The sequence below is a fragment of the Numida meleagris genome, chromosome Z (assembly GCF_002078875.1).
Source record: "Numida meleagris isolate 19003 breed g44 Domestic line chromosome Z, NumMel1.0, whole genome shotgun sequence".
In the NCBI taxonomy this organism is placed as follows: domain Eukaryota; kingdom Metazoa; phylum Chordata; class Aves; order Galliformes; family Numididae; genus Numida; species Numida meleagris.
Window position 1 is genome coordinate 596,738 of NC_034438.1, and position 24,163 is coordinate 620,900.

Here is a 24,163-nt window from a genome sequence, read left to right on the forward strand (position 1 = left end):
CCCCTACAGAACAAATTAAAGTCACATCATAACAATGATAAGGAACATTAGTTGAAAGTAAAAGACACATAGATAGAAAAAATGAGGAAAGAATACCTTCATTTACTAAGAAACAGGTATGTAAAGGAGGAGCAGTGTCAGAGCCAGAGTGACCAGCTTCAGTGCTAGAAGAAACAGCAGGAGCAACTTGCAGAGGAAAGAAGAAGAAATAAAGAGAAAAAAATAGGAAAGTGAGGATAGCAGCTTCTGAAAAACAGATTAGTATCACTGAAGAATGAAAAACAAAACTGTGATAGTATTAAACTTAAAAAAGAAAAACTTCTAGGCTTTACAAGAAGCGGAGTGTCAGTGAGAAGGCATGCAACTACAGAAAAACAGATTCACTAACATAAATCTGCATGTTTCGAGAAGAAAGTGTTTGCAAATAAAAAGATCACAACTATGGGCTTAGAAAGCTGGGTCTCGCTTTGGCAGCACTGTTGGCTGTGTGTTTCAAAACAGGAGTTTTGCTTCTGTTTTTAGGTTTTTCCCATATCAAGACAGAATTCGTACTGCTCATTACAACCAAACAACAACAACCCAGGAACAACCCCTTTCCAACCTGGGCTGTCCTGCCTGTCAATCTAAAATGCCACAGAACACATTGCTGATGATTAGTTTTAATATAGTTCCATTTTAAATCTGTCTCTATTCAAACAAGTTTGATCCTAAACCAGAGAAAGGACTGAGAACATAAAGCAGACGGATGTAAAGCAACCAGGGTAACACGACAGGCAAGCTGACAGGAAAGCACGTGCTCCAAGCAGCAGCTGCGATGTATTTACTTTGTAAACTGTGTGATTTCTTGTGCAAATGCAATTTAAAATCAGTTCAAAACATTATACTTCCATAATGCTCATTGTTGAACTTTACTGCATAGAAAGATGTGCAGACCTTATGGCATACACAAGCTACAACCAGAGGTCAATGAGGAGATTTAGAGGTCCCTATCTGACACTTCCTTCCTGCTGAGAAATTACCATATGTCATGCACAAGCATCTTCAAATTAATCCCCCTCTTTTATTCCGTTGCAGAACAACAATGGGTTCAAGCTCCTGAACAGATTAAGCATTGTCTTCTGTTTACTTTTCATGCAGTGAACTGCTATTGTCACTGGAGGACATCTGCATCAGAGACACTTTGCCATGCCTTTCACATGAATGCAGCACGATGGCACGTGTACACCGACAGCATGAGCAGCAGAAGTCACTTCCCAACAAAAACTGCTTTCAGCAGATGTATAAAATAAGCTGTTCAATTTATGGAAAATAAACCCAAAAATTTCTGTGGGTTTTTTTTTTTTTTTGTTTGTGTCTTAAAATAAAACTGAAGTCTTTGAAATTTCTCTCTTTGTCACTGTTGTTCTCTGTCTGCAAGTGTCAATAATTATAACAATCACTGTGATGGAAGCAGCTGGCCCAATAGCAGAGTAGCACAGAGATGTGCTGAGCTCAGGACAAATACAGGTCAAATAGATGGACATCCAGCATGTCATACTACGCATTAATCGTATCTATATTAATTGATTTTTAAGAAGCACTGGTAATTTATGAGCAGCAAGATGCTGTAAGTAGCACAGAATGGGATGTAAACGTGTGACCTAAGGGTACCACTCAAACTCTTCCTCCAGGAGCATTCAAGACACGCTGCCAAACACAGGAAAAACACCCCCAAAACATCACAGTTTAGGAACAATCGTATTTTTCTATACTTTTGACAATGCATATAATTTCTTTTTTGTCAGTTTTTTCTGATGAAGTTAAAAATATTTCCACTGGGTATCTAAAGTATGCCTACCGTCACAATCAGCAAAGCTGTTTCAAAAGAAAATTGACACTGTTTTCATTCAGGAAAGGATAACTGCAATATAACTGTACACTTAAAAAAAAAAAGCAGATGCTATCCATGACAAATATGCTTTTTCTGGCATTGAATTTGCCCAAAAGATACCACCTCTGGGAATCACTGGCCTCTCAAGTACACACCTTCCAAAGAAAAGTAAGCAGCTTATAAAAGAACACATGTAGAGACAAGAGCCCTACTGTGCTTCGTGTTTTTTATTTCTACTTTTTTTGTTATTGACTGCTACTTCTCTATTTCTGTAGCATCCTTACATGAAAAGAAAAGCCTGATACGTATCACTCCTGAAACTGGCTTCCTTTTCCAAAATACAGGACAGAACAAATTTGTATTTAGCACAAGAGTACAAACACAAGTGTCTCTGATGAGCAAGTTTCCTCTTCAGATACACATATCCCCCACTTTTGGATGTGAATGATGGAAATCATGATTGATGTGCCAGCTACCTGTTGTGCTTACCAGCTTTCTAATGCAAGAGCAGTTTCACAGTTTAAAGATAAATGTAAGGACATATACAAAGGATATTCAAAATACAAAAGGTAGATATCCATAAAATACCACAATAACAAAGCACTTGTTTTCTGCAAAATGCAACCATTTTACAAATTGTAAGTTTTTTAATAGTTTTTTTTTTTTAACTGTAATTTAGGAAGAAATTACATGAGCAGACATTGGCTGCATCTGCAGCAGCTGCAGCAAACATCTCACTGCTCCTTAGTTCTGCACTCAAGGTAAAAGGGCTACACCATGTTGTCATAGATCTACTTGATTTTTGTCATTAAGAGGAGTAACTCATTTGCCCCAGTGAACCTCTTTAACTCAGCAGACAAGGAAGCATCTCCTCCATCCCTCCATTCTCAGGACTGCTTCTGTGCTGCTCCCACCACCTGAGGAACTGAAGTCTAACCTTATGTACGTCCTTCTTTCGTATCATACGTTGTTCTATGTTTTATATCTAGCCACTGTACTTATGAAAGAGAATGCAGACTCCTAAAGGATCCAGTACCGTCCACTGCCATCTTTCATAACTGCAAGTAACGGAAATTGCAGCAGTGGTAGAAGCAGTGTTAAAAAAATTCTTCCTCTTTTTAAAAAGGAAGAGGAAATATTTACGTGTTTACGTATGTTTTACTTTTATACTTTAGTTTATACGCATAATAAACATTTTTCTGTTACTCTGCATATTACTGCTTTACAGGCTGTGAATGTCTTACGGACACCTCAACATCTGAGTGTTTGGGAGCACTAAAAATATGCAAAAATTCCATGTCAGGGAATGACTCCATGACAGTACCAGAACTTTAAACTGACTCTGAAAAAGGTCTTAAGTCATTACAACTTTGATTTAGAACATAACACTACCTTTGTATCTCATGTAGAAGCTAGCAATGTTTTTATCACATGATAGTAACATGATGACTTCAGTGTGGAGAGCTGAAAAGACACATAACATTGAAGAAAGTGATTTCTACCTTGCTTAATTTGTCCTTGGGCTGCATGACTTGCCATCGATGGAGGCGCCTTCACTTTTGACATCTCAGGAGTGCCTGGCCTGGGTGGCCTGAACACAGTGTGCACAAAGGAGGACAGAAGGGGCCATAAGGAAGAAAAAGGAAAAAAAGGGAGAAAAACGAAGAAAGATTATTTGCTAAGATCCCATGTCTAAACAAACTTTGAAAGGCAATCAGTAAAGAACAGTCCTGCTGACATCAAAGAAGCATCTCATTTACAGTTTCTAGCTTACTAGGTTAAGTACGTTTGTATGTTTTGATTTGCCTAGAATTTGACCTACTCTTTAATCTAGTTAAATCCAATCAATATTAAAAATAAAGACAAAAATGGCCTTTCGGCCCTATATTATATTAATACTGAATTTACTATATTATATTAACATCATCACACATTGTATTAACATCATAACTTCTGCAACCTGATGAAAAGCAATCATGTGATCTTGGCATAACAAAAATACTACTGTCATGAAAGAAGAAATACACTGGTTGCCTGGGTACTTAAGGTTTTCATAGCCACTTGATACACCAAATTCCATAGTAAAAAACAAAATAAAACACCATGCTTGAACAGAGACTCTGAACAGAAGCCGTCACAAGTTAAAGGGGGTATTGGTTCTACCTGGTTGGGCCTTTCTTCATGTGGTCTCCAATAAAGGTTGCGTTGGTCATGCTCATCAGTGTGTTTGCCAGTGAGATGACAGAGAGGAGGTGCTGGGTGGTGACAGCACGTGACACACCGTATGTCCCCTTTCCCAATCCTTCTGTAACAGACATCTTCCTGCTCAACTCCACGCCATCGTATGACGGTTTGCCTACAGGCTGATTGTAGCCCGGAAGCATCAGAGACATGTGGCCTCCTCTAGACAGAAGGCCAAAGGACACTGAGCAGTGTGGCTTAAGCATCCCAAGACGATCAAGACAAAGGTCATCTAGAACAGAATTCAAGCCCCAGGCATGAAGACAGGACATAAAAAGCTTTGCTGTATCCATAGTTAGGTTGTATTCTAGTAGAGTTAACGGTTTAGATTTGCTAGAACGATATTCTGGGTCACTGTCTTCTCTTCTCTGCCTTATTGATTCCTCATCCTCATCTTCGTCATCCAGAAGATGTTCCTTTATGTTTTCTTTGATGGTTTCCTTGACCTGCTGGAAGAGGACAGCTGCTCGCTTACCAGTCAGGAAGGAGCCTCCCTTGTCAGACCCACCAGAGGCCTTCTGTAAATTCTCTGGAGAGATGAGGGCACTGTTGGGTCTTGAGGCCTCTTCAGTCAGCAGCTGAATTATCAGTGCTTCCACATCAAAGAAGAGCACATGTATATCTGGATCTGTCAAGTTAGTCTTTATAGCTTGAACCATCAGAGAGTTATGTGAATACTTAGGTAAATTCCCCTACAAATGAAAGAAAAAGAGAAAAAAAGTATTTTGAAATTGTCACTGGACAACTGTCCTTATATTTTTCTTGTATTTAATCCATGAAAGGTGACGAAAGTTAGAAAAATCATACGGGCACAAAACATGAAAAATATTCTAATATCCCTTGCTGCCATTCTCACAACATCAACAATTTCAGACTTGTGATCAAATATTACAATCCTAAAATATGATAATTTCATTTTATTAAGTTTATCAGATAAATAGAATTCTAGATAAGGAGAAATGTAAGTGCAGATTTTGCAGCAGTTATTTTGAAAGTAAGGTTTGCAGCTATTACCCATATGCTGTATATTTACAAATATATACATAGACACAGAGGTATAAATCAGACTATACAAATAGCTGTTAACTCACACAAACATTTGCATATTCTGTACGTACATTAATTTGGAACTCACTTCTGTTCTGATATTCCACGGACATGAACCAAAGAGTACATCTTAAAACGTCTTAAATACCCTAGACCACAAGAGCATTTGTTGCTGAAAACCTGCTGCCCTATAAAAATACATAAAACAGCCCTTATCTTCTCTATTTCAACCCCTGGACTCCACGGGTGGAACACTTACAGGTGCATTTATCATGACAAATCACAAAAGCAAACCTATTTACCTCTACATACATACTAACATCCTATAATTGAAAAATTGGATGTATATGTCTACCCAGCATTTACTTCATCTCTCAAGCACTTTCCATAGGACAGTAAATATTTCTAGTCCTACAACTACTTGGCTACTGTGAATTTCAAACAGGATTTCATTAACAGGCATCCGAAATCAGAAATTATGTACATATATTATTTTTCCATTATACCTGTTAAAGATCCTCGAAATGCTGTTAACACAAAGGAATATAATATTCACCATACAATGTTCATTGATTGTTTCAGGGTATGAAGTTAGTTTAGAAATATGTTATTTTAATTCCTGAGGTTTTCATTCACAGATTTTTGTATCTCAAAGCACTCTGCTGTTTCCGTTGCTACTACACTTTATACTCTTAAAAACAAGTGTTCGATATCTCTGAAAAGAGACTGCTTTTTACAGAAAAACCTTCAGAGGAAAAACTGACCTCTGCAAAGAAATACATGAGCTTTAGGTTTGGAAATGCACCTGAAAGGCTCAGCTACCTTGATGAACAGAACAAGAACAACCTCTCTATGCTTCACAGCAAGAGGCCCAGGGGAAAAAATAGTATATATATATGTACTTTTAAGTGCTCTCTCACTGCTCCTTTAATTCTGTACAAACATAACTTGCCCAAAGTTTGTTCACCTAAAACTAGTCAAGTCAAATCGCTTTACTTGATATTATAACTTTTTTTTTTTTTTTTTTTTTTTTAATTTTCAGACTCTTAATTTAAGGCTGCTAATATTTTGATGAACATCCACATTTTACTGCATGGAGCAGAAGTGGAGGAGAGCAAGTACAATCCCTGGTTAGCTTGCTGCACCCACTGGTTTACTTTCAAAAGGCCATTCTCAATAATGAATGGCACTTGGCATTTCCACAGCCTCAGTCAAGTTTCAGGCACTGAATGCACCAAAGACCAGCCTTCTCTTTGAATTTATGCTCTTCTTTTTTGCCACCACCAAAAGACAACGTGCTGCCTTGAAAAAGGTTTCAATCAGTGCTAGGACAAGACCTCCTGCTCCTGCTTTTCTCGGGTAAATCCTGAGAACACATAAGCTATGCTTATTAAATAACTTTCCCATAAGAAGCAAATAACAGTAATTGGAACCAGAAAAGAAATAACAATGTCAACAAATAATCACAAATCCTGCTCTTGAATTCACTGATTTATTAACATGTTCCTTATTTATTACAGAATCCTAGTGAATTTATTTGAATGTAATGTAGAAAACTTCGTAAACAAGGTCTCTGGTAATGAAGTAAATGTTAAAATTAGAAGCAAAATAATCAAACTGCTTTGGTTATTAATCCTCATTGCCCTGTGGGACAGAACCCATTTTGCAGTGCTATGCACCATTCCTCTAAAGTAGCAGTACCTTCATGTTAGTGTCTCCTGCACACAAAACACAAACATCTGCACTGCATGTACAAGTGCAACATTAATAATTCAGCAATGCTGACAGTCCTATTGGATTCAGTAGGAATGCAGTGCACAAATCTGAGCACACATTTGTAGAAGCGAGATGACATCACTCTATAGAACGCTCTCTATAAGTGACAGCTGTTTTCCAAGCAGAATAGAAGAGATGAAGAAAAAAGTAAAATGAAATAAAATACGATGTGAAACTGGGAGCAGCTCTCTGCTGCTCCCTGCTGGTCGAAGCTCAGCCTACCAGAACATCACAAGTACATGCAGTGAAGAGAAAAACAAAAGAAGAAATGAAAGCTTTTTTCTCTAGGATTCTGGTAACATTTTTGAGCGGCATTGCATTAACAGAATAATCATTTTAATAGCTTTAAAGTCTACTATGAAGAGAAAAATGATGGACTTCAGCATATTGGAATCAGAATATTTTTTCTTTATTTATTGATTTTACAGATGTAAGGGACAGAGAGTCACAGCATTGCTGAGGTTGGAGACCCTCTAATCTCAGTCTCTGTTCAAAGCAGGACCCAACAGAGCAAATTGTTCGGGGCAGGGACAGCTTCTTACATACTTCTCCAATACACAACTCCGAGGCTATTTTTCCAGTTTCCTGGATATTCCTTCCAATATTATGAAATTTGCTCTCACACAAAACCAAACCAGAAATAAAGAAAACTACCTTCGGATTGTGATGATCTCAATTTAACAAATTCATCATTATGATCCCTAAATGTCCGTATCAGTGAAATAATATATCTAGAATCATAGCTCTCCTCGCAGAGGCAAGGAGTAATGACCGTTTTGCTTAACATAAACCTATGTCTATCCATACTTTATCTTCCCACTCCAATAAACAAACGCAAAAAACAAAGCCCTTCTCTCTCTTCTAGCTACATCCTGGCAGCTATAGTCAGAAAGGTGATTCCTGGTGGATTACCCTTGGAAAAGTCCTTAACTTATGGACAGAAGAGTAGTGAGAGAAATCCCTAATGAGCAAAGATCAGCAAGAGAAATCCCAGCAGTACTTTCAGCATACATTTTTCATAATGCAATTACCTCTCCATCAACTGTTAGCGTCTTATGTTTGCTTCTGTAGACATAACTGTTTTCCCCTAAAGACTGGGTAAAAACTGCCCCTGCTAAAGGATTTAATATGGTCACAAACTAAATGTAACACTAGTCTATCGTCTAGAGATTTTAATCCCTGGCATAAAGACTGAAATAAGAGATATCACAGGGTTCTGAAAACACTAAACTATTCATTTGTCGTCAGAATATTCTTTTCCTTCTCTTGATTTTTTTTTAAATACCTAAACTGTCCTCTCTTATGCAATACCAAAGAAAGCATTCAGAGAAGCATCTGAACTCAGTTTTATTTGTTCTTAATAGACATTGAGATATTAACATATTAAACACATGCTGACATTACAATTATGTAGACCCACACTTAACAAGAACGATGTTTTCCATCTCAAAAGGGCAGTAACAGGTTTATAGAAAAATATTTAAATTTCTTTCATGAGTCACAATTATAACAGAAATTATTAAAAGTGTTCAAGTTATAAAGATAAGCCAGATAAACCAACTTAAGGTCTTTTCCCACCTTAATGATTCCATGATTCCAGGACCCAACCAAGGCCAGTCAGAGCAACTTTAGGTCTTTCTATTAAAATGTCAGAGTGGCTTGGATAAGATTCTTTCAGATAAAACAATGAAGACTTCCCCTATTTTACTGAATTATTCATGAAAATAAATGGTTCAGACGCTGCACTGGAAAGAGACCAAGTGGAACATGGCTTACTTTGTCAGACGCCTCAGAAGCCAGCAGGTTGGTGGCCAGGGTCTGCAGCTTCTGGTGTGCCACATTCTTCAGGGCAGCCAGGCTGCGCCGTGTCATGGCCTGCTTCAGGTTGACAGCAGGGTGGCTCAGGGAGTCCACGGCTGCGGGCAGTGCCTCATCACAGGCATTGAGGATTTCAACTGCTGTTATTCCCATCACACATCTGTCCAGAGCACCTTCAAGCATTGTGAAAAACAGCAGGTTAGTCAAGAACAATGCAGAATGCCCCAAAATCATAAATGCAACAGAATTCAGTGCCTAGAATTTTCAGATGTGTTAACAGCTACTTTTAGAAGTAATATTCCCGAAGGAACGGGATTTCCCCAAATTTCTAAGAGGTTGAAGTATGCAAAGAAAATATTAACAAAAATCAAAAGAAGTTTTTTTTAAAAAAAAGCAGGATCCTGTCCTAAACAGACACTGGAGACTGCATGGGCCCAGCAAGGAGCAGAAGCTCGTTCTCAGGTCTTTGATTTCCCTCTCCCACCCACCTACCATCATGGCTTAAACATCCCATGATGGATCTCAGATTCCTTTTTGCTTCCTAAAGCTTCAGGAAGAAAAACATCGCAAAATGGCTTTGGTTGGAAGAGATGTTAAAGATCACCTAGTTTCAACCCTCTGCTGTAAGCAGGATTGAAATCCTCACCTTGATTTCGCAATAAGCTGAAAATAATATTCAGATATTATTGTAGGTTTGGGATTTTTTTCCTTAAGTGAAGTAAGGGATTAGAAGGTAGTTACATGCAGCACATACACTGATAGATTTTTTCCTCACTTTCTCCCTTCCAAGATAGTATTTCTTACAATCAAGCTTACAGTTTCATCCCTTGTTGCCCACTCTGTTAATGCGTATTCTCACTGTCTTCTAAAGGAAACATCAGTCCCCTTAAAAACAAAGGAAACCAAACTCCAGGCAAACAAACAACAGAATTTAGCACTATCCTTCACTTTACAGAGGAAGAAACAAATAGTATTTAAGGTGCTGCACTTCTACACCACGCTTTCAAGCAAACTGAGGAAACACACATGCTGACAAACTGACAAGTGGGAAGGCATGCATGAAGAAGATGGCCAAAGCAAGTTATGCTTCTCCAAAACCAAGCAAGTCATTTTAAATACTAAAATATGCATTTAACAAAGGCTTATTTAACCGACAAACTTTGAGAACATGGGGAAGAAGAGATAGAAAGCGTGAAAAAAAACCTAACACTTCTCTCAGATGCAACTTACACAGATTACCAAGCATCATTAAGAAAATGGATTAAACAACATCTGACTGTAACCATACCAGTATCCATTTGCCAGACATACACGGATCCATCAGAGCATCCCACTACCAGGTAGTCATCAGAAGGCCTCCACTTGATCACTTGAATAGGGAAGAGGTGGCGGGATGCCAGCATGATGCATTTTTTCTCACGCAGACTAAGAAGACCTACTGAGTGATCACTAGCCACGGAGCAAATACAGTGCTGGACTCTCGCCTTTAAAAGAAACAAACAAACACAGATTAATCCTAATAGAGGCGGTTTACTTTTAATACTCTCACCTCCACTGGACCAAGCATAATGATCAGCAACCTTTTATATAAGAAAAACACAGGGACATAAATATACAGAAAAAGTTGCTGTCATCACTCGGAACAGAATCCCACTGGACCAAACTCTCTAGCAGCCAACCACTCACACACGTAAGGTCAAACAGCTGCCAGACCAGCCTGCCATCTCTGCAGAGCCAAGCAGTATTGCTACCTTGACAGAATGTTTTGCACTGAACCAGCAACTCTTCAGTGCAGCCACTCACTTACGTATTTGTTTGCTCTTAGAATGCTACCAAGAGAAACCTTTCAATTTTCCATAAAAGGCTAATTATTTGCTATCAATGTTTTACAAATGTTTAAAATCTGAATAGGAAGCAACTGTGAATTTGCTTGTTTATCTGAAAAAACAGACCTAGCCATCTGACAAGAGTTCACTGTCAAATAAAATACAGAATGCTCACTCTCAACCTTGTCATATTTAATTTTTTTTTTTTTATGCTATAGGCTGAAACATTTTAGCTAACACTGATGCATGCTCCTTAGTAAAACAAGGAAAAAAAAGAAAGGCCAAGCATTGAGATCCATGAGACAGAACATTCAGGTCCCTGACACACACACTTCAGGAATACTCCTACAGGTGAAGTCACTCTGAAAGAACTATTCCATAGATAGTTTCAATAGCTTTATATTTTCTTCCAACTCTTCCTAGACTTGGAGTTAATATTTCAGTTTAAATTCAAAACTTTACATCTATATTTAGTTTAGATTAACACGTTAAGTCACAAATATTTTTAAAGGTACATCCAAGGAAGATTAGTGCCTCAGCAGAGAGAGGCAGTGCAGAGGTGCAGGAAATGGGCGAGAGAAACATAGGCATGAAAAGGAAAATAACAAAGCAGAACAATGTTCAAAAAGAGAGATGGAACAAGAAGGGAAGACAAAAAATGAAACAAGAAGCAAAGACATTGTCTTGAACAAGAAAAAAAAAAGAACCATGACTTTCAAGTAAATCAATGTCATTATATGCATTAAATTCTTCCTGCTCATCCAAGTTATAAAACATAAAATTTCATTCAAAATCTGCAGGCTAACCCAGTGTGACTTGCCTTAGCCTCAAATCCCATCAGAGAAATAAGTTTAATTCATGTGGTAGAAATCCTCTCCCACTGTTAATGCTGCATACATCATATAAAGCCAATGATTTCCTTAGCTAGCCATGTTTTAATACCCATTTTTTCCACTATCTTTAGTCACTTATATTGCTAAATGATGATGTGAACACAACCAAAAATAACAGAATGATTAAGTTATTTTCAAATACCTGTAAGGGTCATACTCGAGCTCAGAGCTAGAGCTATGGTATTTCACACTGCATTCACATGCTCAAGAAGGATTTAAGGGCTGTAGTATTTACGTAAAGCGTATGACAGGTTATCAGAACATTATTTAAAACTTACACTACAGGTTTCTGGTGGAACTAGAAGCTGTGTAATTTCTCCACCATGTACACAGAAGATATGTTTCATCTCTCCAGAAAATATATCCCATATGATGACTGAGAAATCCACACCACCTGAGATCAAATACCTTTGATCATAACGAGAAGAAACCTGATGAGGATACAGTAAGCAAGTAATTTTGTTTCGATGACCTCTGAGAGTCCGGTGAGGTGGCCAACCTGAGAAATGGGGCAAGGTCAGGGTCAGGGGGTGAGAAAAGAGGAAAAGATGGAAGATAAACATTTTTAATTTTGATAGAACAATAAACAAGACAGAGCACTGCCTGTGATAAAAAATACATACACTATATTTTTTTGCCAGATGTTTTTAAAGAATTTGCCTTGACCTTCCTTTAAAATATTCATAATTTTGTTTTTTGTTTGTTTGCTTGTTTTTAACTTCACATGGTCTCAATGAATCCTCTGGCTGCATGATCTCACAATTTTCAGCTGTCTTAAAATAGCCTCCCTCCTAAGATAATCCCATCAAAGACAAAAATAGAAAACAAAACCACCCCATGCCACAAAGGTCTAGAAAAAAAAAAAAAAACACCATGCGTTTCCCTCTCAAATATTAATTTATCTATGGATATAATCAAAAGGGAGAAGTGCCAGAAAAACTGTAAAACCTTATTTTGCACTGGCCACAACAGTTGCCTGTGCAGGACAGTTCAAAGACAAATATAAATTTAGAAGAAAAACAACTTTTGTGAACATTTGCATTTTGTGAACATTTGCAGGAACAATGAGTCCTGTCTACTGAAAGAGATCAGTTAAAAACCATCATCACTGTAATCTTTCAACTAATGAAAAATGGGTTTTGAAAACTGCCTTTTTAGTTGGCAAATTTAACAAAAGGTCACTAATACCAGAGTCAAGTATTCTATGCAATATGTGTATGATACAGTCGAACTTTCTTACCCTACTCGCGCTTTCTAGCAAGAACTGCAAACCTTACATAGAAAACATACAAGCACTTCTGTATTTTTTCTGAGTGTAAGAATCACTGACAGTCATTCGCAGAAAAATGCATCAACATAAAAGAATTGAAGCTCACATTTAAAAATGATCATTTATGTAAATGAAATTATATAACTGACAACCTCATATATATATTTGTGTACTTGAAAAACATTCACACATCTTTTCCAGCTGCCAGCATTTGCAAAAAATCTTGGACTCATATACTTTTTCTGAAACTTTAAGACCATGAAAGTACGAAAACAACATTATCTGGCATCAGAAAGTACAACAGCAGGACTATGTATCACATTCACTAACTACACAATACACTAGGAGAAATTCTCATTTAAATGTGTTATTTTTCCAAAAAAGATCTTCACAGGCTTCTCAGTTCTCAGCTGAATGCACTGCCCATCTCCACTACTGCACCTCAAAAACCCAGGAGGAATGTGTGAACTCCTCCAGTGAAGGAACCCTCCTTCAAAAATACATTTAGACTGGCCACAGTTAATTCATTACCTAGCTTCCTCATTACTATATAACATCAGAGCAATGAAGAATATAGCTATATAATTTCTATCCTTACTGCCCACTTCGTAAGACTATTTTGTATTTCAGTGCATCTTATAAGCAATAAACACACACTGTAACACAGTTGTGCTTTTCAAAAGCTGATTAGCGTACCTCTCCTAAGCATATGCTCTCCTTGCAATAGCTGAACTATAGCAGTTTGGGTTGCTGGCACAATAACAATGCTTCCATCTTCCCGACCACAAACCAACCGCCCATGGGCTGGAATGTACACACTGGCTGTAACCTTAAGTGGTTCCTTGATGTTTGGTATTACGCTTAGTTGGTCTATAATTCCAGCTGGGCGAGGAGTAAGCTTATCAAAAGCTTCCTGGAGGGATATTGAAGTTGCTGTTTGCAGTCCTGTTAAAAAAGAAAGAAAAAAATAATAATTGAAGAACCAAGATAGGAATGCTTTTATTAAGAGATGTATAAGTTACAACTGTTACTGTGTTACAACACCTTGTTCAAAGTAGAAGATACATTTTGGAGATCAATTCACTGGGTAGCCCAGGGAAGCTACACAAGGAAGCAATACAAGAGAGACTGGAAAAGCGTATGATTCAAGCTACAAGAAGATGTTATTACATAGGCAGACAGCACATTACACTTCCAGACATCATAGCTGGAATTCGGAAGGAAAAAAGCAATTAAAAAGTAATAACTGAGACATGTCCAGTATAAGATTTTGATCACGTATTAAAAATTTCAAGTTACTGTAACAAGAGGCAAGCAATTAAAAGTAGAACAGAAAGGCTTCATGCATTTGCAGGAAAAGTGGCAGTGCTTTATCCAGCAACAAAACACAAAGAAACAGAGATACTCATAAACAGACCTAGCAAAAGACGTAGTTACACCTACCTTTTGCACAATCTTGTTGTTCCAGCGTATCAGGTATGCTCCAAATGCACAGTCTCCCTGAAGAGTCTCCTTGGATCAGCAGATTTGAGAAAAACTCCCTCTGTCCATAGAAGAATCGGGTGACTGGAGGACATATTAGTAACTGGTAAAAAGAAAATAAATTTGGAAAGTTTCAGACACAGGCAAACTGTGCACAAATCTGAATATTGACTTTCCCCGCATTGTCCACTGTGTATTTCAGAAAGCAGAACAAAAACCAGCTGCTCTACGATTTACCATTTTTCTAGTAGGAAGAACAGATATAGCAACATGAATCAGATGGAAACCGTGGTTTAGTTACAAAACAGATCAGCTCTAAGGGAAAGAAAAGGTTTTAAAATACATATATCTTCTAAATATGTATTTTTGTTTAAAATATATGCTCAAATTTGGCAACAGTTTAAATAGTTAAGGTTAACAAGGATTCCTACGATAGTTTGGTCACAACAGTATTTGTAAATCAGACAGTTACTTATAGTTGTAGCAGTATACATGATGAGGCATATCACACAACAGTCTAGAAATGTATTGGATTATAGCAGACACGCTTCACAGTGCAATATGAAAACAAAGCACAGTTCAACAAGGATGTAAGCCAGAATTGGCATTTCTTCACGTTGGGAGAATCTAAGCTTTCCAAATTCAGAATTATGACACCAGGCACTGATGAATGACAAACTCTTAGCACATGAGAACTGAAGATTCACTTGACCATAGACTCATCTCTGCATTTATTTGAAAACTAATAAGAACCAAAACAAATACAAAACAGCAGGGAAATGGCATCCATTTTTCTCCCTGATGTCTACTTTCTCCAGTAAAAAAAAGATCCTGAAGGCCTACTTTGTGAAGAGAAAAAATACGTCATGACATATGCATATTTCAACACTAACAGAAAAATACTGACTACAAACAAAAAAGCTGAAGAAATGTAGTTTACCTGTTTATCTGCTCGGTCCAATACGCTGTACAATAAAGGAGGAATTAAATTTTCAACGGCTTTCCCCACATCTCTGCGAAACAAGTCACTGGCTGGAAGACAGCTGAGTTTAAGAACAAAAAGAAAAGATTAAAACTCCTTGTATGACTAGATTGATTGCTATATCACTAGCTAACCACATGAAATGCTGGGTTCTGAAGCAAAAACAATATCCAAGCCCTTAAATGTCGTATTTTTCAATTGTTAATACAATACATTGCAGACCACTGCAATAATCGCTGCTTAAGGAAATATTTAAATGATATTTTGACTTGTTTAAATGCAAAATGCACTCGTTCCCATCACACATTCTCCAACAGCTACCATTAAGATGTGAGAGAGTTATCAAACTACTAGAAAACACTGGGGCAACTCTGGCTGAAACTACCTTATTCACAGATGGTTGCTTTGAGGTGACATACCTAGGTGACATGCACTTTTAGGTATGCTCATGAAATAATAGTTTCCATAACCTCCATATGATCTTGTAACATAATACAAACCAAAGATACTCAGTGTTTATTCAGGATTTCTCATGTGTTTGTCTAAAAAAAATAAAGCAGCAGTGTTTCACTGTTGAGTACCTGGCTGGTAATTTATATATGAAACTTTGACCATCTTCTGTCCATACAATCACTTTATCAGCTGACACAAAGTCACCACCAGTCCAGGTCTGTTCATTCTCACTAGGGACCGAGCATAAAAGGGAATAATCTCCAGCATCGAAAACCTGAAAAGAAACAGAAAAGTCTACATCAACTTATCAGAAATTAAAATGCTCATCCGGCAAGGAATTTTGGTTTCAGAGACATACTAAAAGCATTCAGAACAACTCGCTCTGAATGTCTCACTGGCAATTTAATTACATCAGCTACTGTAGTGAGAATAAGATAGCTTTTGTTCAGCTGCCTTCCTTACCCTCCAGTATTTAGAGCACACTACCAACAATGACCGCTGGGTAAATGCACAGAAAGAAATGCTTTGGCAGTTTTGACAATAAATAGGTTTTGACTCCTCTTCAAATACTGGTGTTGTATCCTAAGAAGGAACAAAAAAAAGTGACATTCAATTAACTTCATATGTATAATTTCAAATAAAACGCAACTAAATCAAGCCATATTACTTACTGTCCTAACAACTTCAAAAAAGGCATTTACTGATGGTTTCAACCTTGCTCAAATTATGAGTTGGTCAATGATTCTGTGAATCCTAACTGAAACAAGCACTTACGTTTCATTTTGATACTCCTATTGCTATAACCTGTCTCAAATATCAGCTCTGTGATTAAGAAGTCAAGCCTGCAGACCATCACAGATGCGGGCAGCACATACGCAGTGGAGCAGAAGCAAGTAAGTGATGAGAAATGGGACATCTTGCAGGAAGGTGGGACACTGGTGCAACTCCCCACCTGCCAAGTCCGATTTTTTTGGGTCTGTGCTGCACCAGCCACAGAACCGTGTGCCATCTGGTGCATGTTTGAGCACCCTTACTGAGCTGGTTATGAAAGCTTGACTGAATCAACCAGAAGTGTGCAGGCTTCCATTAACAAAACCAAAAAAAACAACCCTAACAAGACCAGAGGCTGAGAAGATTACGACAGCCAGGCAATTAAGGTGCTCAGAAGTCCCAGATTACAATTCCTTACTCTGTTCCAGATCTCTCTGGCAAGACACTATTTTCCTGAAATTACATTTCCCCATTTTAAACAATGAGGAAAAAACATGTTGTCCTACACACAAACCACTGAAGTGCTCAGACAGTGCGACAGCCCCTGAAACTGGCAGTCTTTTCACCAGAAAACACGCATATGGCAATCAGATAACAAAATGACACCCAGCTGATTTTTTTTCTTTGCTCAAAGTGAATCTAGAACATGACAGAAAACGTGAAGGAAAAGGGACTAGGCAGTTTCATAAGATGCCAGATGGCAGACTTCTAAGGAGAAACCAAGTCTTCTATTATTCTTCCTCAGATCTGCGAGAGCATTTAGAATTCTCCTTTGTGACTTAAGCTTAATGAATTCCTCAGCTGGAGAGATTAGTCGTGCTATTTAGTGTGATCATCCTCAATGAATTACCTGGCTTCCAGACAGCCAGCTGAAACTAAGCAGATTCAGCTCAGCTCTTTAGTTCAAAGTTCCCACTATTCCAAATGGCCTATATTGTGATAAACTCCTGTCAGTTATGTCTTTGCATTTCTTACTTTTATACTTAAAAGAAAGAAACTGTATGTATGTAATGTAGCTGTAAAACCTGATGTTAGCTAAATCGTGATCAGTTGCACAACAGGGGTTTTCAGAAATGCTTTGAGAGCAAATGGTTTCATCGATCGCTAAATTTTAAAACAAAAACATTAATAACGTCTTTGTCATCCTCTGACAGGATTATAAGCAAGGAATTCCATTGCAATGGTCTTCCAAGCTAATTCAAACTTGGTTGCTTTTCTGATATAAACACTCCTGACATGACAAAAAACAGAACTATTTCATTCATGTGTCATAATGTTATTTTTTTCATAGTTGCTAACAAGTATAATAATCTATGTCTTTAATTTGTTTCTTTAAATAGCTCATTTGCAAGAAAAGTGTGGTAAGTCTCCTTTAAGACTTTTACTGATTAGTACATAGGAAAGCAGAAATTACCAGTAAAACTGAGCTGTAGATAATTCATAATGAATGCTGAAAAATATTAGGCTCCCTGTTCAGTATGCCTTTCAGACACCTTCACATCTCACTTCTTATTTAGATCTTACCTCTTTGTCAGAACAGCATCCCAGAAAAAAAAAATCTGGTTATTAACAGCTGAAAGTGGTACACCCTTTAAGACTTTTGGGACATACCAGTAATACAGAAGCCTTTGCTTACCTGCATGCGACTAACTTCAGATGTTATTATCCATACTTTCAGGATGCCAGTCACTGAAACTGCTACAACAGTATCCTCTGGGGAAAAACAAAAAATAAGCTGGTAAGTACAAGAATGCCTTCATTTTGTTACACATTTTGCATATCTGAGTACAAACACGTCTGACAGTACTTCAACACTGAAGCTTATCAAAACCATCTTGAAGTGTTCGCTTCAAAATCAAACATTTATTTTGCAAAATGGTATGCCAGAAGCATATGCATGCAAATGTGAAACCACTGAATCTGTGCAAGTCTGATGACTGGAGATGCAAGCCTTCTTAATGAGTATCTAGGGCTCAAACTGCAGAGAGGGGATGAGGAGAAGAGCAGAAAACCACACACCCCAAAACCATATCCAGTGCCAAATTTTCTAGAAATTCCTGTTTCTACCAGGAAAGTCTAGTGTGGAACAAAATTCCATCAAGCCAAAGGGCAGGTTCTTGATTACAAAATATAAACATGATTACAAAACAAGAAGTAAAATTAAATGCAGACAACACTTAAAATCAGAATTCATTTCCAGTTGTTCCAGTAACTTTGATGTTGTGGGGACAGTGATTTAGCTTTCCCACACCAGGATTTTAAATGCATTTTCTGCAATAATTACTTTGGAAATGTTATGACAATGCTTTTTATAAAGCTATTAATCAAAAGAAATACTCATGGCATGTATATACCTTGTCAAAATCACAATTCCTAGTGTGCCAACTGATTTCAATGTACACCACACATCACATTAGTTATGCAGATGTAAGCCTTAGCATTTAGAGTGCTTGCACCTCTTCCTTCAGTCTCATGCCAGTTTTCAGGCTCTTGCTTTCACAGTGCTCTCCAAAAGTCTCACAACTCTCAGTGAAAACAAGTTATCACTCTTCACTCCATCAGAATGTGCTTTTATCAAATAAATAAAAAGACTTTTCCTATCTTCCATAGCAACTCCTAATTAATGTTCCTTGTCATCAAGCTACAGCACATGCACATCAAAGATAAGAGAAGTGAACTGATTTATCAATTTACCAGCTGAGCCACCTGTTGAGTGAGTTTATCTATTTTATGTTCAGCTCATGAAAAAGCATTTAAATTTGGCCAGAGCTAAAACTCTCATCTGATGTAACAGCAATAGAGACAATACCAAATTCACAATGTTATCAAGTCTTCTTTTGCTCTATTTTCAGAGATAGCAATAACAATATGTCCTTTGCTTTTACAGAAAGTTAGGGCTTGGTACTACCCAAGATCACCTTCATCCCTCACATGGCAGAAGGAAGCAAGAAGCAACATTCTGGATTCCTACCCAGGCTCTTGGAAAAGTTGAAAAAAATGAATTCCCTTGCAGGGAGGCAAAGCCATAATAAAAGCAACAAAAAAACTGACCTTGTGTTCTGTTGGATTTAATGATGGTCATGGAGCTGATCCAATCAGGAGATATCTTTGATAATAAAGAATAAAGAACTTCAAGGCTGGTAGCATCCACAACAAGAATTTCTGGATAATGTCCATGGCATAACAGTCTTCCTTCATGCTGAGTCCCAACCATAAACTGGTAGAACTAAGAGGATTAGTAGAACCAAGATCACTATCACATAAATACATTCTAGTGGCTACATACTCAAAAATTGCTGCTGGGTTGTGATGAAGTATCAAATCATACACAAATACCAACCTGTATGCCAGTGTGTGTGCAGGCTAGCTTAGTAAACTCAATGCATCTGCCATCATTCACGTCCCACAGACACATCTCCCTAAAATATAGAAGACAGATTACAACTACATCCAAAGTACTCCAGTCTTCCAAGGATTTAAAAATTACTTACATTGGGATAAAGTTAAATGCTTATTATGAACTATATGAATTGCATTTAGATAAATAAAACTCAGAATCTACTTGAGCATCCAGTGCTATCTGGATCTATGCAGACCGTTCTTCTCTATAAAGACAAAAGGAAGTGAATAAAATACCAAAGTACATCATAAGCAATCAGTATTAAGTAAATGCAAGTATGTAACTGAGAATTTCTAATTTCTCTCACAACGATTTCAAGTCTTTGCATACATCTACTGCACCCACTAAGGTATCTGAAGATTAGCTTGCATTTTCCACACTCACAAGGAAGAAAAATTTATTACATGAAAACCAGAACTTTATCACACAGCAGGGAACACTGAAGGTTTTTCAGAGATTCCAAGCTGATGAGAGGTGGAAGTATTACCCCGTATTCTCCAGCACTTCTAAGACCAACTTGAAATCAAAGAACAACCAATAAAAAGAGGTGTCAGAAAGTATTTTTCTGACTTGTCCGATAAGAAAACATTACAATTACCTCTAGGAATTAATTCAGATTGCATAGAGCTAAAAAAATGTTTACCCCGATGAACAGAATTTTCCCCCTAAATTTTGACTTCCAAAATTTTATGCTAAAATTTAATCGGAACAGAATCTGTCAGCTACTTTTCCCCTTTGCATCAGATATATCATTTCACAATGAAAACTTTTTTTGTTCTTGTTCTAAACGCAAAGGAAAAAGACTACTTAGTACTGAAATCACTACAAGGTGGAAATTCTAAGTTTTGACACACTGTATTCACAATGTCCAAGTTAAAAGATTGTTTATGCATATTCCCTGGTTTTCTCAGATAAAAAAAAAAAATTATTTGGTTTGTTTGGATACATAACTAACCTATACTTCTCCAACTGCACTTTTACAGGCAGAAACTAAGAAACAGAGGTGAAAGGCAACTCCATCTTACTTAATGCAAGTCCACAAAGCAAGGTTATCCATTTTGACTGAAATGCTCACCTCTCTTCTTAGAAAGCTGTTCTAGACTCCTGCTGACAAGAGCAGTTACTTCAACTCCCTGAAACAAAACTAGGCTCATATTATTGAGAAAAAAAGAAAAAAAAAAAAAACCTCTGGCCTTCCGCAGTCACTGTGTCAGAATAACAAAACTATGGCCTGCTTGCTGACATCTAGGATGTAGTGTCCCACAGTTGGTCAGGACAGAAAAGTGAATACAAAGGCACAGTGACTGCACCACACCCTCTCCACTCGGGGTTCAGCTGCCCGGGCTCAGGGCCAGCTCTGATAGGTAGCTATCTGGCCTTGAGCAGCTCTGAGGGAAAGCAGGGAGCTGTCTCAGCAGGGCTCCCTTTATCTCCAAAAACACCATTATGCTCGGGCTCTCTTCCCCATCCCTGAGCATTCAACCATGCCATGAATCCCAAACTATGACCACACTCAGTACTTCCAGTGGAGAGGTTCCATCATTTGGAATAGCTGTAGACAGCAGACTAAGTAAAAAGCACCGTGGATGAGGACACTGGAATGAGAATACATAGGTGCAAGCAACCTGATCTCTCCTCTACTCGCAACTTCCATTATTTAACAGATCTGCATATTAATAAATGCTCAGAGAACTCACCCACTCTCTGACGCGCTCACTATGTACTGTTTCTCACTGGAAGCAGAGGCCTTTGATAAACAAGTGATTGAGGCTGTGTGACCAAACAGCAGAGCTCTGGGGTTAATCTAGAATCAGGGAAATAAAATGTGAGAGAATAATAACACAGTTACTTAACTAGAATATGCATATTTCAGATTTCTGTGTTATATATTATATAAATATGTGGTGACATGTATACATACACATTTTATTAGCACCGTTGTGGACATATAGTCTTGAAAGTGTTTCCACAAGACGAGCTATATTACACAGAAAACAACGTTTCTACTCAATAACGTAATATAAATATGTGTAAAAATTTACTTTGCATAAAACTCACGTTAACAGTAATTTTAAATCGTAGATTGAATTTGACCCAACTCAAAAAAGAATTGTTATACTGGCAGCAAGTTTCCCCCAATCAAGTATACTTCACAACCCTATACACTTATTTATACATTTATGTATGCTGCATTCATTGATTTAAAAAAAAAACAACACTTTTATTTGTCCTTTCTAGAAGGCAGTCGTCATTTTTCTACCAATTCCTGCCCCGTCCTTCTTTATTTTTTAAACACACTAAAGAAACAATTTATGGGGATAACTCAGATATTGAGAATTTTAGGTATTCAGTACAACTTTTTCCTGAACCATGCTGCATTTTACAAGAAAGGATTACTTTTCTACTCTGTTCCAGGATATTAAGGCTCCTTGAACCAAGGCAAATTACAAGATTAAATTCACAGTAGATACTTGGAGATTTCAACTCCAGGGCAGCCACTAATGTGTAATACAGTAGTTATATTTATAATAATTAATCAATTTTTATCTCTGCTGCTAGACTTTTTTCCTCATTCAGCTTTCATGGAAATCAGCAGATTAATATAATAATAACCTTAAAAACTTCTCTAGATACAGTCCTCTGATCTCTGGTTTTTACAAAGTAGCTCCACTTGAAAACAGCTTAGTCCTCTTCAGAAAAGAGGAAATAATTATTTAAAATAAGCTACTGCAAGAGCAGTAACAGAATTCAAGAGCACAAACTTCTCTTTCTATTGTGAAATACTTGCTACTGGAAGTAAATAGTGTGACATCCAAGTCCCAACAGATGAAGTGACAAAGAGAGGACAAATGGATGAGTACAGAACTACCAGAGTGGATGCTGCAACACTAAACAATAAAATCACTTTGGCAACAAGGATAAACACCTTGAACACAATCTAAAGTTATACATGCAGCAGCTTACCTCTAAATCTGGAGCAATGTCCCAGAGACATATCTGGCCATCATGGCAGCCAGTGACGATCATTGATGCGTCATCCATGAGCAGTAGAGTTGATATGCAGTGGGTGGGAGCCCTCTGGCCCCACAGGACAATGGGCAACACAAGGCTGTTCCCGGCCATCCTGCTTTCACACCTGTAAATTTCAGAAATACGTATTAGGTCTCAGTGGACATGCCAGTTCTTCAGCCTCCTATCTCACAGGAAAGTGAAAGATGAGTCTGAAGCAACTCTATGAACATTTTATCCAAAAGAAAGTCACTACAATATGCCACCCCTCAATTAAAAAGCAATACTCAATCATTTCTTCTCTCACTAAGGAATGTGTTCATGCTCACAAATGGACCGACTAACGTATCTACACAGTTCTGAACCTTCTGGTCTCTGGTGTCTCAAGTCCTCATCTTACAGCACTGGTGACTAAAGGTACTTTTACAGCCTTCCATGGAGGGAAATCTGCAAGAAAAGCTTAAGAGGGGCAGGCAATGAGGGAAAAGGAACTGGAACGTGCAACATCAAGAGACACAGTTGTGCGACAAGAGTCACTCCTAGAATTATCAACATTCAGAACAAACGAAAGCTGGAGAAAGGAAATACAGCAAGGGCAAGGTACTTCTCATTCCTCCACCATTGCCAGCCCTCAGGAGCTGGATCCAAACAAGAACTGACTGAAAGTCTGAGACTGAAAGAGTAGGAACTGATTTATTTCTGTTATCCCCTGCTGCAGCTGTTATGAAATTAAAATTGCATTTTATTTTTTCCTGTACAGATGCTGATGATTTCCTGGACCCAGACAGTTCATTGCTGGTAGTTTCGTGGCAGCTGCCCCCCCACTCCTTTTAGTCCCCACAGATACCCAGAGCTGCACTCCAGTCTCTGCGTAGGGAGCAGGAAGGGGAAGTGTGAGCTGGGGGAAGCTGCAACAGAGAACCCTGAGCAACAGCAAGGCCAATAAAAACCAGTTCTGAGATCAGCAGGAGATTTGAACACTAAACCAACCCTGTTTTTGTTAGCAATACCCTGAGTTTACCAAACACCTCAATGTTCAGACATAAAAACTCTTCCACTTCGCAGTGCTTACTTAGAATCAACTGAAAAACAGAGCAGATTGCCAGCAAGCAGAACAAATATGTCAGATATGACCAACATTTTCTTCTTTGTCTCTTACTCAGGATTCATACAGTGCTGTAGCAGTTGCTCAACTACCCTGCAGAAGAAGTTTGAGCTACCGGAAGTTACTGAGAAATGAATGGGGAAACCAGCGTGCTGAATGAATGAAGGAAATGCTCCTGGTGTTTCCTTGCAGAGGTTTCAGTTCAGAACTTTGCACAGTT

At 37.9% G+C, this 24,163-nt stretch overlaps 1 protein-coding gene across 3 annotated transcripts in view; it reads right to left on the reverse strand.

Annotated features, from left to right (window-relative positions):
- The window catches only part of WDR7 (WD repeat domain 7), a 114,270-nt gene that overhangs the window by 81,686 nt on the left and 8,421 nt on the right, over positions 1 to 24,163 (reverse strand). For all 3 annotated transcript variants that reach the window (XM_021380077.1, XM_021380076.1, XM_021380079.1), the window contains exons 2-16: positions 22,794 to 22,965; positions 21,527 to 21,633; positions 19,770 to 19,848; positions 19,481 to 19,655; positions 18,066 to 18,142; positions 16,121 to 16,240; positions 15,787 to 15,932; positions 15,164 to 15,266; positions 14,185 to 14,326; positions 13,438 to 13,686; positions 11,750 to 11,970; positions 10,041 to 10,236; positions 8,711 to 8,925; positions 4,034 to 4,803; positions 3,373 to 3,461 (exon numbers count right to left, since the gene is read on the reverse strand). In XM_021380077.1, the coding sequence (XP_021235752.1) occupies positions 3,373 to 3,461; positions 4,034 to 4,803; positions 8,711 to 8,925; positions 10,041 to 10,236; positions 11,750 to 11,970; positions 13,438 to 13,686; positions 14,185 to 14,326; positions 15,164 to 15,266; positions 15,787 to 15,932; positions 16,121 to 16,240; positions 18,066 to 18,142; positions 19,481 to 19,655; positions 19,770 to 19,848; positions 21,527 to 21,633; positions 22,794 to 22,952 (2,848 nt within the window). In that variant the 5' untranslated portion in view covers positions 22,953 to 22,965. The remainder of the gene's footprint in view (positions 1 to 3,372; positions 3,462 to 4,033; positions 4,804 to 8,710; positions 8,926 to 10,040; positions 10,237 to 11,749; positions 11,971 to 13,437; positions 13,687 to 14,184; positions 14,327 to 15,163; positions 15,267 to 15,786; positions 15,933 to 16,120; positions 16,241 to 18,065; positions 18,143 to 19,480; positions 19,656 to 19,769; positions 19,849 to 21,526; positions 21,634 to 22,793; positions 22,966 to 24,163) is intronic.